General features: G+C 44.1%; 1 protein-coding gene across 5 annotated transcripts in view; it reads left to right on the top strand.

Annotated features, from left to right (window-relative positions):
* The window catches only part of CPQ (carboxypeptidase Q), a 263180-nt gene that overhangs the window by 214913 nt on the left and 34688 nt on the right, over window positions 1-13579 (top strand). For 4 of the 5 annotated variants that reach the window (XM_073330508.2, XM_073330507.2, XM_073330509.2 and 1 more), the window contains exon 7: window positions 5092-5293. The exons of the other annotated variant lie outside the window; for it this stretch is intronic. In XM_073330508.2, the coding sequence (XP_073186609.1) occupies window positions 5092-5293 (202 nt within the window). The remainder of the gene's footprint in view (window positions 1-5091; window positions 5294-13579) is intronic. 5 annotated transcript variants of the gene reach the window in all.

Raw genomic sequence — 13579 nt, 5'->3', positions numbered from 1 at the left:
GTTTGTGGATAGGATCAAGTCACAGGAATGTAAAGGATAAATGTCCTTGGTGTGCAGAGAGTTAAGCAGGCAACTCCCATTAACAAGGGCCAGTGTGTTTCATTTAATTCTCTGTGCTGTGTACCATGGTGAGAATTATACCATTAAGTATGTTGCATTATTGCGAGTTGCAGCAAATACATTGGTCCCTGACAAAAGTGATTATCTCAGTGGCCTGAGTTTTTAATAAGCTTGCATATGAATTAAATTTTTAGCACAGGGAGAGGTGGAGGGAACAGCTGAGACCACAGTTATTCTGTAATCCTACAGTTATAGTCAACAGTTTACATATGAGAACAAAATGCAGCCTCAGCCTCTTATCTCTGCACCAGCTAAAGGAAATAAAGGATAGTCTTACATGAAACATATTTCTTCCCTCATACATAGGAACCTTAGTATCTTATTACAAATGCTAAAGTTGGTGTGGTGAAATCAGCCCAGACCACCTCTTGGGGAGCCTACATTACTGTTGTTTTCTAAATCCACTATGCATATACTTGTAATTACTCATTACATTCTAATGGGCAAAATGCTTTAAAAAGGAGAAAGAGCAGTTCTAACCTTTGTGGCCTGTTTCTTCCTCCCCACCCCCATCCCGATCTGGTTTCTCTGTGCAAAGACATTCTGTTTTCATACCCCTCCTGCATGTGCTAATATTTAAACAGTTACAATATAAACGAGGAGGGAAAAGGCAGTGTTGTGTACTGTGGGTGGTTCATTTTGTCAGTTTAATATTGAAAACATATGTGAACATTTATATAAATAGAAAATAATTGAAGAATGCCATATTGTTACTTATAAAATAATTCTACAATGGTTAACTGGTCTTTTCTGCACACGCGTGTTGCTGATATATTGAAGTTTGCTTGGTGTGGCCAATTTTGCCTTTCAGATAATCTTTTTCCCCATATCCTTTCTTCCATTCCCACCAACACTTCACTCTGCCAACCACAGATAGTCTGTCTCAATTCATTTACATGCTATTGATCACTCTTACTGCACTAGAAACCCATTATAACATGAGTAGGGCCCTACCAAATTCACAGCCATGAAAAACGTGTCACAGACCATGAAATCTGGTCTCCCCTCATGAAATCTGTTCTTTTGTGTGCTTTTACCCTATATGATACAGATTTCACGGGGGGACACCAGCATTTCTTAAATTGGGGGTCCTGACCCAAAAGGGAGTTGTGGGGGGGGTGGTATCACAAGGTAATTTTAGGGGAGTTGCGGTATTGTCATCCTTACTTCTGCACTGCCTTCAGATCTGGGTGGCCGGACAGTGGTGGCTGTTGGCCAGATGCCCAGCTCTGAAGGCAGTGCCCCGCCAGCAGCAGTGCAGAAGTAAGGGTGGCAATACGATACCATGCCACCCTTTACTTCTGCGCCGCTGCCTGCAGAGCTGGGCAGCCAATGAGTGGCAGCTGCTGATCAAGGGCCCAGCTCTGCAGGCAGCAGCGCAGAAGTAAGGGTGGCAATGCCATACCAGGCCATCAGCCGTTGCTCTCCAGCTGCCCAGCTCTGAAGGCAGTGACGCCGCCAGCACAGTGCAGAAGTAAGGATAACTGTACCACAACCTTCCCCCCCTCCCCCCCCCACACAATAACCTTGCACCATCCCCCCCCCCCCCACCCCCATTCCTTTTTGGGTCAGGACCCCTACAATTTCAACACCAAGAAATTGCAGATTTAAATAGCTGAAATCATTATATTTATGATTTTAAAAATCCTATGGCTGACCAAAGTGGACCATGAATTTGGTAGGGCCCTAAACATGAGTACTGTTTTGAGCAGAGTTATTGTTTTGAAGACATAGCCAATGCTTCACAGGCATCCAGCGGAGCTGCTCAAGAGCCAGTGTTTGAAATGCTTCTGTTCCAGGCCAAATAGGATACAATGGTCAGCATTAAAACATTGGCATTTGCCAGTTTGGTGGTATGAATGATACCTAGATTTTTCCCTCCTACACCTAATACAGAAGAGAAATGTGGTTACTGTAGCAAATATTGTCTTTTAACTGGCAACTCTTGTGTGACAGATATTGCAGCCACATGCGGTATCTTTGGGGACCATATTGTATTGTACATAGAAAGCATGAAAGCCTCAAAAAGCCATTATACTGAGATGAGCTGCACAGTTTGAGCTGGTAGAATAGTCCTTTGTACCAATACAAATGTATCTGTGTTTTCCTGGCTCACTTTGGGGTGGAAATAGGGGTGGTTTCCTGTGCTATCTTGGATCACTGGGGGTGGGGTGGGGGATCCAGCGGGATCTGGGATCACTAAGAGGTGATTAATGCAAAATCCCAAGCCTGGCTATGTAGATTCTCCATCTTTTGAAGCTTCTCCTGCTGGAAAAGAGCAGGAGGGTCTGGTTTTAACTGTTTTCAGGAGGCTGGAGGATAAAGAAAGACTTTTGGTATAAAAGGCTGAGTTTAAACAGACTCAGGGCCTTCCTTTTGGTTCAGCAAACAGGACCTTTGGTTGTAGGGTGGCTCCAACCCTTGCAGAAGGATTGGAAAGACTTTGACCTAACAGACTTCCCATGTAGAAGATGGGAGAGTCCTGGTATGTTTAGTGAGCATTTACATCCTTTTATCATTTTTATATGTTTTTTCTGTGACGCTTTTGCCTTAAAAATAAATGTACTTTGCTTTCTAAGAGCTGTGTGGTCACTGGTAAAAACCCTGTCATTGTTCTGGCAGTGAAAGTAAAGAGCAGGGGGCTGGATACGTCAGAGCTGCTGAGGATATCACTGTGTACGACAGGGGGATGTGCAGCCTTAAAACTCTGGTCAGAAAGGAGTGGGACCAGAGACAGTTGATGGCTTAAGGCCTGAGACCTGATTGGGCACTCCTGGAGCAGACCACAGAGAGGGAATACAGGTGCAATCACCCTGGAACTGTGACACCTTGTACATCTGTGTTCATGCCCCAGGGGACTGAAATGTTTTAATGCTGTCCTGAACACACTCTCATACTATCTCTGGCAGCTAACCCGGCCCGAAATTTAAAGCTTAGTGTCTTACACATTCTATCAACTATACCCATGGTTTTCAGCCTTTCCAATGCTTTAGCACGTTGCAACAGAATGCACTTTCTGGTCCTTCTTCTCATTTTGCCATAAGGAAAGGGAGGGTTGTCGTGACCCCAGAGTGAGAACCCATGACCTATGCCATTGCACTGGAGATAGGGTTGAGAGGACACTTCCATTCTAATTCTCTGTTCCCAGTTACTTGTAACTTTTTTACCTTTCTAGAATGAAACCTTTCAGGCTTTTCAACTCAGCCAAGAAGTTAATTATTTTCAAAAATATCTTAATTTGTTTAGCCATTTTGTTGTCCAACAGTTGGGGAGGTGACTTAGGGCTTGGCTACACTTGCAAGTTAGAGCGCATTAAATCAGGCCCGGGCACCCTAACTCCTGAGGTGTCCACGCTGGCAAGGCACGTAGAGCGCCTGGACTCTGCAGCTGGAGCGCTCCTGGTAATCCACCTCCATGAGAAGCATAGAACTTGCTGCGCCCCAGCTGAAACGCCCGGGTGTCAGTGTGGACGACGTGTTGCGTTAGTGTGCTGTGATTGGCCTCCGGAAACGTCCCATAATCCCCTGAAGTCATGTGGCCACTCGTCTCATTCTTTTGAACTCTGCTGCAGGCATGCGGATATCCCCTTTCAAAGCTCTGTTTCTGACAGCTGGCTGCTTATCTGTTCCGGGACAAAGCAAACCCTTACTGTGGAATGCTGCTGCTGTGAGTGTGTGTCAGAGAGAGAGGCAGGGGGAAAAAGGGGGTCTGCTGCTGTCTGAACTTACAAGACAGCACGCTGACACACACTCTGCCTCCCAAAACACACTGTCTCTCCCCCCACATACACACAACACACTCCCTGTCACGCTCCACCCACCCACCCACATTTGAAAAGCACGCTGCAGCCGCTTGCACACTAGAATAGCTCCCACAATGCACTGCTCTTTGTGGCGTTGCAAGAGCTGCTAACGTGGCCACGCCAGTGCACTTGCAGCTGACAGTGTAAACACATGGCAGCGTTTTCCTTGCTGCGGTCTCTGAAGGCTGGTTTAACTCCCAGCGCTCTACATCTGCAAGCGTAGCCAAGCCCTTAGTCTTTATTTAAGTTGCTTTTCAGACACTTCCGTGTGTTCAGATATCTCAAAGACTTTTCTTTTAAAACTTTTAGCCTACCTATTCCTGAATTAGGAACTCCTATTTTTGCCACATCTGAAATACTTAGATCTTGAAAGAACCAAGATAAGGCAATTAAAAATAGTACATTGAGCATGCACAGCACATTCTGTTGCTGAACTTCAGGAAACCTGTGGCACCAGGGTGACAGGTTTTGAACATTCATTGCTGGTAATATTTGTGTGAGATCATTTTCATAGTTACCAGTGAGTCAATTTCGCATGGGTCTATTATTCATGGGAAGCACTGCCCAATAACACTTACTTATGCTGTCATGAATTTCCCAGACATGTGCATAGAAGCAAAACCTCTAACTTGTGAGGATTGAGTGTGTTCTGTTAGATGCCTTCAAGACAGTTCAGGTATAACTAGTTCTAAACTGTCTCATCAGGGTCAGGTTATTAAGAGGTCTAGTTAGTAGTGCAATGAGTTTGTGCCACCAGATGGGCTATTTTGTGAAAGCCTTCTGTTTTATGACAGGTTTCAGAGTAGCAGCCGTGTTAGTCTGTGTTCGCAAAAAGAAAAGCAGTACTTGTGGCACCTTAGAGACTAACAAATTTATTTGAGCATAAGCTTTTGTGAGCTACAGCTCACTTCATCGGATGCATTCAGTTTTATGTTTTATGTTTCCTCAGGAAGGAGAGACTTATCAGCAATTCATATACGAGGAATGAGGCTTTCTGCTTTATATAGTTCATATACATATATATATATATATATATATCTTGTCTGCATTCTCTTTAATTTTTTGGTATTGCATGCTCTGTCAGTAACATGTAGCTAATGGCAAATATTGGATTCTTACAAAAATAGTCTGCAAATAAATATTAAAATGTTCTTTTCTTATGTGTTCAGGGTAACATCTCCAACTTTGACATCGTCATGGAGTCTGATTCAGGTACCTTCATGCCGATGGGCCTGGCTTTTACAGGCAGTGATAAAGCTCGTGCCATCCTGAAGGAGATTATGCAGCTGCTGCAGCCTATCAATGTTACAAATATTTATGAAAATGGTGGTGAAACAGACACTGATTATTGGGTGAGAAATGGAGTACCAGGTAAGAATGCTGGATGAAGTCATAGACAAAGTGGCTGAGTTGGCCTGGTTGTTTCTGTATGCTGTTACTTCTTAAATTCTGGTTGTAGCTCTATTTGATGTTTGACAACATTTTTAAAAAATCTTTTTCTTGAGTAATATTTGTTAGAGAGGAAATGTGTAAATATTTAAAGACTAACCAAAGAATTAGGACAGAATGTGTGTTTAAGCATCAGTTTAATAAAGATTTAGATTATGCATGGGACAACAGGCCTAAAATCTTCTTTTAGGCTTTACAATTTATATTAATCTTTCCTATACCAGTGGTTTAAAAATAGTAGAGAATTCCCTCAGCTTTATTCTAACATAGGACCCCAGAACAAAAATATCCCTTTGAAATTCAGCCCACTTCTCACTTGTTCTTATTTAATTTCATTTAAAAAATTTAATTGTTTTCAATAAATTTATTCTGTGGGGATTCAGCATTCAAAGACCAAAAGGTGATGATGCACTAAAATCTAGTGAAGGACAAAGCCCTGTAAATGTATTTGAGAAATAGGTTCTACATTTACTCTCAGTGACACTTCTGAGCTTCGTACAAGTAGCAATCTTTTTGCAAAAGTACTGTGACTTGAAACTGGAGCAGGACAAAACTTTTTGAACAAATAGTTTATTTGCCAAAAAATGCATTTTCGGGTTGACAGAAAGTATTTGCAAATTTGATGTGATAGCTTCAGCTGGGGAAAAGTTTTTCAGGGCCAGCAAACTGTGTGTATGTCCCCTTATAACCTTTAGCCATGTGTGTACCATTCTGTCCCTGTATAACTTTAGCCAGTGGTTAAGGTATTTGCCCAGATATGGGAGACCCAGGTTTGAATCTCAACTCTGGAGCAGAGACTTGAACTCAGATCTCCCCTCTCCCAGGTGAGCATCCTAACAGCCAGGCTATAGGCTTGAAGGATCTGAGACTAACTGAGCTTTTACCATGTTTTCAACACTTGAATAATAGCAGAAGATATTTTTGGTTTTGGTATTTAAAAACAAAACAAAAACTTTCTCTTTATGCTGGTTTACGTCTAAAGTACTTTGTTGTCTATTTGTGATACTGGAATGATACATGTCAGATAGTTTTGGAATCTTTCTGGCTTCTCTCTTCTCCTAACCTTGTGGAAGGTTGATAGGTACTGCAGTGGGCTGTGGAGCATATGCCTCTTACTTTGGGGAAATGTTGTTTGCTTAGGGCTCAGATCTTAGTTGCACTGTTTCTACTCATGGGAGGCTAGGGTGACCAGAGCACAGGAGTAAAATATCAGGACACATGGGGGGGACAGCCACAGGCTCACAGCCCCCACCGGAGCCATGGGGGTGGGGGACGCACATGGGGGCAGGGGATGCTGCAAGCTGCAGGTCGCGGGCCCGGCTCCGGCCCTCCCAGCAAGCCGCAGGTCAGGGGCATACAGCTCTGGCCCCCGCCACAAGCTGCAGGTCACAGGCACACAACCCCAGCTCCAGCCCCCTCCGCAAGCCACAGGTAGGTGGTGCACAGCTCCAGGTCCGGCCCCCACCGCAAGGCGGGGGGTTCTCAGGGCTGGAGCTGGGGGTTTGGGGTGCTGACTCTGGGAGGGAGTTTGGGTGCAGGAGGGGGCTCAGGGTTGGGGCAGGGGTTGAGGTGTGGGGTATGGGCTCTAGGAGGCACTTAACTCAGGTGGTTCCCCAGAAGTAACAATATCTCCCTCTGGGTCCTAGAAAGAGGCGCGGCCAGGCCGCTCTGTACAGAGCCTCGTCTGAAGGGCACTGCCCCTGCAGCTCCCATTGGCTGTGGTTCCAGCTGGCGCTCATGGCAGGGGCAGCATGCAGAGCCCCCTTGGCTATTCCCGCACCTAGGACCCAGAGGGAGATGTCACCACTTCGAGGGAGCTGCGTGGAGCCAGCAACCCTACAATATCAGGACAAATGGCATCCTGATTGCACATTGGTCAGGACAAAGAGTTAAATATTAGGACAGTTCCGATTGTATTGCGACATCCGGTCACTCTAGGGGAGGCTATGCTTCCCCGAACAGCCTGGCGTAGCCCCTCCCATGCTCCGCCCCCAGGCCTACTCCTGCAATTCCCGGCACTCTGCCCTGGCCCAGGCTGGCTGGGGTTGGGCAACGTGCCGCGGGGACTCGGGGAGGCTGGCACAAGGGCCGTGCTGCCCGCCCAGTGCTCTGACTCGGCCACCTGGTGCTCCAGGGCTGGGGGCGCTGCATCTGCGCCACCTGGTGCTCCAGGTAGGGGGCACTGTGATCATGCTGCCTGGCTGTCCGACGCCGGGGCCCATGGTCAGTGTGCTTTGGGCTCCTGCGGGGAAGGGCGGGGCAGAAGGGGAGAGGCCTCAGACTGAAAGAGCGGGGCTGGGGGCTAGCCTCCCCAAGGGCCGGGTCACCAGCTGCTCATGTTTCTGTTCCATGCACAAGTTACTAAGTGGCATGTCAAACTGTTGTAACCCTGTAATTTACACATCCCTGATCCTAGGCTCTAACTGTATAGATTTTACAGCAGCATAAACATATGCTAACTTGGGGGATGGGTAAGAGCTGCCAATGGTCAATAACCATGCCACTTCATCTCCCTTTCTTCTGAAAGTCTGTGCATATGTACCACTGCTCCTGGACTTCAGATCTAGATGATCTGTGTATCTGTATAGTCATTGACATATGAGAATTTCCCAGTATATCTGGTGCATGTTTAGAAAATATAAAGGGGCAGAAATGCTGTCATGGTAAAATATGCTTTGGCATATTTGGGAAGAAAGATCCCTTTTTATAAAGAGATGGATTTTTCTAGGGACCAATACACTGCAAAGAAAAGAGAGAGTTTTCCCTCAGCCATGGGGTTGTTACTGGCTGATGAATTCCTCCCTCCACCCCATATTGTCTGTTTCCATGTGTCCCTGACAGATTGGGACAGTGCCCAACCACCAACGCTGCCATCTAACACAGCCTTTACCACCTACATCTGTGGTCATGCCCCTGGTTGCAGAGGTGTGAATGGGTATGTAGAAATATCTGGAACCCCAGCTGTTGTCTGTGATTGGAGCATCAGAGGGGCTGAAGGGGAAGCATTGGGAATATAGAGGAATTCACCTGTTTGTGAGGTGCATGATGAGAGAAACTGTATGGGGGGGAGGGTCTTAAGATTCAAATCTATTTAACCCACTCAATAATTAAACTTAGCTGTTACGTAGCAATTTTCATCAATTGAAATTCAGTTAACCTTTAACATTAAACATTAGGAGCATTAGCTGGTTTATTTCTTTGCTGTCTGAAACTTGGCTTCATTTAACCACCTGCTAAGCGAATCACTAAGTACCCCCACAGTGCAAAGTATGGTGCTTTCCCCTTGAGAGACGGACTGAAAGAATTAACTCCATTAAAAGAACTGCTGCTTCAGACTGTATCATACTGTATCAGAGAGAAGGTTTTAAACATCTTGCAAGCTTCACGCTTTGTCTGCAGTATTCTCACTGTTCAAATGAACACTTATGGTATATGACAATATTGTAACAATCTGAACGTACTATAACAGCTTTTCCGATGTTATCCAATTGAAACAAGCAGTCAAGTATTGACACTTTATCAATTTCATTTACATAGTTTTCTGAAAATACACTTGGCTATTTTGTTTCCATAATGCATTACAGAAAACATGGAATACGTCAGCGATACGAATTTGTGACCCAAAAAATTAAGTTTCTTATAATTTAATTTCTTACTGTATTAATTAGAGTTCAGGAGTAGCTTCTGTTCCCAGTATTAAAATCCACCTTCTCCTTTGAGTCAGAAAACCCCAGTGAAAACATTACTACTTGTGCTTTTTACATTCATTCATTACTACGTCTGGTGAAGGTTTAGATTAGGTTTAGCTAGTCAGGAATTTATCCACAAAAGAATGCTGGCTCTTTTGTCTGGAAGGTTTACTTAATTCAGAGAAGGGACCAACTCTCTGGCCCAATTAATATTTAATTATACAAATAAATAGGAGAGAAAGATCTCTCCAACAGGTGGGATTGACTCTCTAGACCAGAGCACTCACCTGGGATACAGGAGACGTGGGTTCAAGCTGCAGTTCTGAATCAGGTAGAGTAGGGACTTGAACTTAGGTCTCCCACATGACAGGTGAGTGCCCCAGCCACCAAACTACTGGCTATTCTGAGGTGAGTGTCTTTCATATTTTTTCACAAAAATTTCAAAAGATCTCATTTTCATTCAGCATTGGAATGAAACAAAATTCTGAAACCGCAAAATTTTTCACAAAACAGGATTTTTGTTTTCCACCCACTCCTGGTTCAGACTACTGCACTCCTGCTTCTCGGAGTCTAAGCTATTTTCTTTTACATGGGAGTATGATTGAATATTGTATCACTCATTTATCCTTTCCCTTAAATTGTGGAACTTCACAGAGTACCCATATTTGTAGTAATAATAGCGCTAACTACTGTCAAGTGCCACAGATATGCGAAGTGATCTAAAAACATTAATTAAGCGTCCAAACACCACCTATGTGGTATAAGAGGTGGAATCTATGTGGAAGTACACAGCAGTGGAATTTAATACATTATGTAGCTTCTGAATGCTTGAGAGCTTTCCTGCAGTGGTCTTTATATTCAACAATTTGGAGAATAATTTGAACCAAGAATGAGAAATCTCTACAATCATGTGATCTTTGTAAAATCAGACAATATTGTGTTTCTAACATTTGTGGTCTTATAACTGTGTTGCTTTTTCATAAAGCGGTAGACAAAGGCAGTTGAATGCTGTAAAGTCCATTTTAGGATGATCTAGTGATTTGAGATGGCCGTTCGTCTTAAAGAACTAGTTTGTTAATTATTCAATTGTCTTCCAAAATCCTTTATTTCAGTCATTTTTATTACACATTTCTGCTTTCTCTCAATTAAGCTTTATTTCTAAACTCTATATACACATAATGCCTTTTATTACAGCACATATGTTCTACCAAGAGGCTTGGTCAACACTTGCAAGTATACTATATTGTTTCACATGTTGTGTTATAACAGGTTTGTCTGGTCTCTGAACAGGTGGAAAGACATGTACTGACCCTAACTAGACAGATGTTCTAATATTTTAGTCAAGAAAACAAGGTATCTGATATATGAGAGAGGCAGTGTGTGCTTCCTGCACTCCCTTCTTGTTTCTGTCTCTGTCTTTTTCTGGTCTCAGTGCCACTAGATGGGACAGAATACCACATCCAGAAGGTGTGTGGGTTACACTTACGCCCGGCAACTCAGGGTATGCTTGCAGGGGTGGGTCGGAGGGTGGGCAGGCCAGGCCGATTGTTCTCTTCTTTTCCTGCTACATACAGAGTTCCGTGCTGGGTTGGTATCGGTGAGTCCTCCCCATAGCCGTGGCTTTTGGAGATAACGCTTTGAAGAGATGCATAAGTTTGTCCCTCCCTCACAGCTATTGCTTCAGGCTGTCTGCAGACACAAGCGGTTGTCACTGAATTGACGACACTTGGATTTAGTTGTCAAGCTTTTCCTTGTAACTACAAGGGCTAAAAACTTGAATTAAAACCAGGATTGATATAATCATGTTACTCCATGAGTCAGAGCTCTGAGCACAGGCCTGCAGCATCTGTGCTTTAGTTGGGCATAGGCAAGAATTGTTTCACTTGAAGGGGAGATTTTTTGAAGGTGGGGAGAGGGAACAGAAAATAAAAGCTTTCTTTAAAAATGTAGAAAACAGCATTCCCCTTTAACTTTTAGTATTTTCATAAATTGCAAAATAAAATATTCAATGTAGGATGTCACACACTATCGCTCTGAACATCAACTCCAGCAACTAAGCAGGAGTAAAATGACTCCTTCTTTCACAGGAGCACATAGCTAAGTGTGCTAAACTCCAAAAATGTCAATCACCGGTCACCAGAAATAAGCTCTATACATAGATATTTGAGTCAATTATACCATTTGCTAGTTTGTTTATCCCAATTCTGTCTGTTCGCCTCTATATTCTGGATTAGGTCATGTCTATGCTACAAACTTGGTTCAACACAAGTTACATTGGGGTAAAGATGCCAGAGTTAGTATATCATTTATGAGGTGCGTACTTAACTCCTTGCATCAGCACTATGCCATACTCACCAGGAGTGCTTGTGCTGATACACGGTGCAGTGCACTATGAGTAGGTGTCCCAGTTTGCCACTCACCATTGTATCCAATCTTTTGGAAAATGTTGGCAATCCATGGGTGGGGCAGAAACAAGTAATCAGGGATGACTGGAAATAAGGGGTCGAGTTCTCCATCCCACAATGCCATCTATAGTCCACAATTTTCTCACCTTTTTTTTTAAATTCCACAAGCCCATGCAGCATCTTTTGCTGCCCACTGTCTCTGGCAGAAGCATGGAGCCCATACAGTGCTGCGCTGTTGTCATGAGCATTGCAAACACAGGATGAATGATCATCCACTATTTGCAGAGCTGCTAGAAGAAACACAGCAGCAGGGGACATGATGATTTTGTGGAAGACAGATTGCTGGTGGGGAATCCATCAAGTATGGCATGCAGCTCATTGTAAAAGCTGCAGACTGTTGGCGTCCCTGGCCTTCTGGTATGCCTGCCACAGTTTCTTTGCTTTCACTTGGCACTGCTCCTGATCCCTGTGTGACAGGTTCGATCACAGAAACCCCTTTGGGACTGTCACCTGATGTGCTCAGACTACCTCTGAGCCCGTTTTCTCTGCCAGTTTGGGCCTCCAGAACCCTGTCTTATTGAACCAGATACGCTAATCTACCGCAGCACAGACCCAGGGTCTGACCGATGCCCCCAAAGCTGCAAGTTCTGCTGTCTCTGAAAATGGCTTAGCAAGTTCTGCTGTCTCTAGCACCCAGACACCCAGCTCCCAATGGGATCCAAACCCCAAATGAATTCATTTTACTCTGTATAAAGCTTATACAGGGTAAACTCATAAATTGTCTGCTCTCTATAACACTGATAGAGAGATATGCACAGCTGTTTGCTCCTCCAGGTATTAATTACTTACTCTGGGTTAATTAATAAGCAAAAGTGATTTTGTTAAGTATAAAAAGTAGGATTTAAGTGGTTTCAAGTAATAATAGACAGAACAAAGTAAGTTACCAAGCAAAATAAAACAAAACACGCAAGTCTAAGCCTAATACATTAAGAAACTGAATACAGGTAAATCTCACCCTCAGAGATGTCCCAATAAGCTTCTTTCACAGACTAGATTCCTTCCTAGTCTGGGACCAATCCTTTTCAGACCAACGTTGTGGTTTATGGCCTGGGTCCAGCAATCACTCACACCCGTGTAGTTACAGCCCTTTGTCCCAGTTTCTTTCAGCATCTCTTTGGGGTGGAGAGGCCATCTCTTGAGCCAGCTGAAGAGAAAATGGAGAGGGCCTTTTATATTCTCTCTCTTGTGGGCGGAAACCCCTTTCTTCTTCTGTGCAAAGTCATAGCAACAAGATCGAGTTTGTAGCCACCTAGGCAAATCACATGTCCATGAATGAGTCAGCTTTTTGCAGGCCAACGCCACTGTTTACATGTTAGTTTGAACGTTCCCAGAAAAGCTCAGATGTGGATTGGCATCTCCCAAAGTCCATTGTCAGTTAAGTGTTTCTTGATTGGGCACTTACTGAGAATAGTCCTTTCTCAAGAAGCTGACCAAATGCTTCACTGAGGCTATTTAGAAGCAAACACATTGAGATACCACTACATAGCCCATATTCATAACTTCAAATAAAAAAAATTTACACACATACAGACAGCATAATCATAACGAGAAAATTACAACCTTTCTATAGACACCTTACTTGACCTCCTTTGTACAAGATTTGGTGCAACTATAGGACCTTGATTGCGTCAATGATCTATACGGTCACAGTTCATGTCAATAACGTCACACCCTGTCATACCCCTTCACCTGAATCAGTCTGGTCGTAGATGTCCACCTTTCTATGGCTAGTCCGTAACTGTTCCTGCATAGTCTCTTCTCCCCACAGGCCCAGAAGATCCAATGCCTCCTGTCTATTCTAGGCAGAAATGCATCTGAAGTATGTAGCTGGCATGGTCAGCAGGGCAGTTGCACACAACAAGGGAGAGCTGCAAGTTGTGCTCTACAAGCAGGGCATCGGGACAAGTATTTCAAAAGTACATGGAATTTTTAAAGGTGGGGTGTAGGGAGTGGTGACTTCCAGTCTCTGTGACCCCTGGGCAGTGGAGTTCACAATTGTGACAAGAGCAGTCAGTGTCTGGCATTGTGGGACTGCTGCTGGAGTACTGTCAGGG

This window comes from Lepidochelys kempii, chromosome 2 (genome assembly GCF_965140285.1).
Source record: "Lepidochelys kempii isolate rLepKem1 chromosome 2, rLepKem1.hap1, whole genome shotgun sequence".
Taxonomy (NCBI): domain Eukaryota; kingdom Metazoa; phylum Chordata; order Testudines; family Cheloniidae; genus Lepidochelys; species Lepidochelys kempii.
This window is presented reverse-complemented; position numbering and strand designations above follow the sequence as displayed.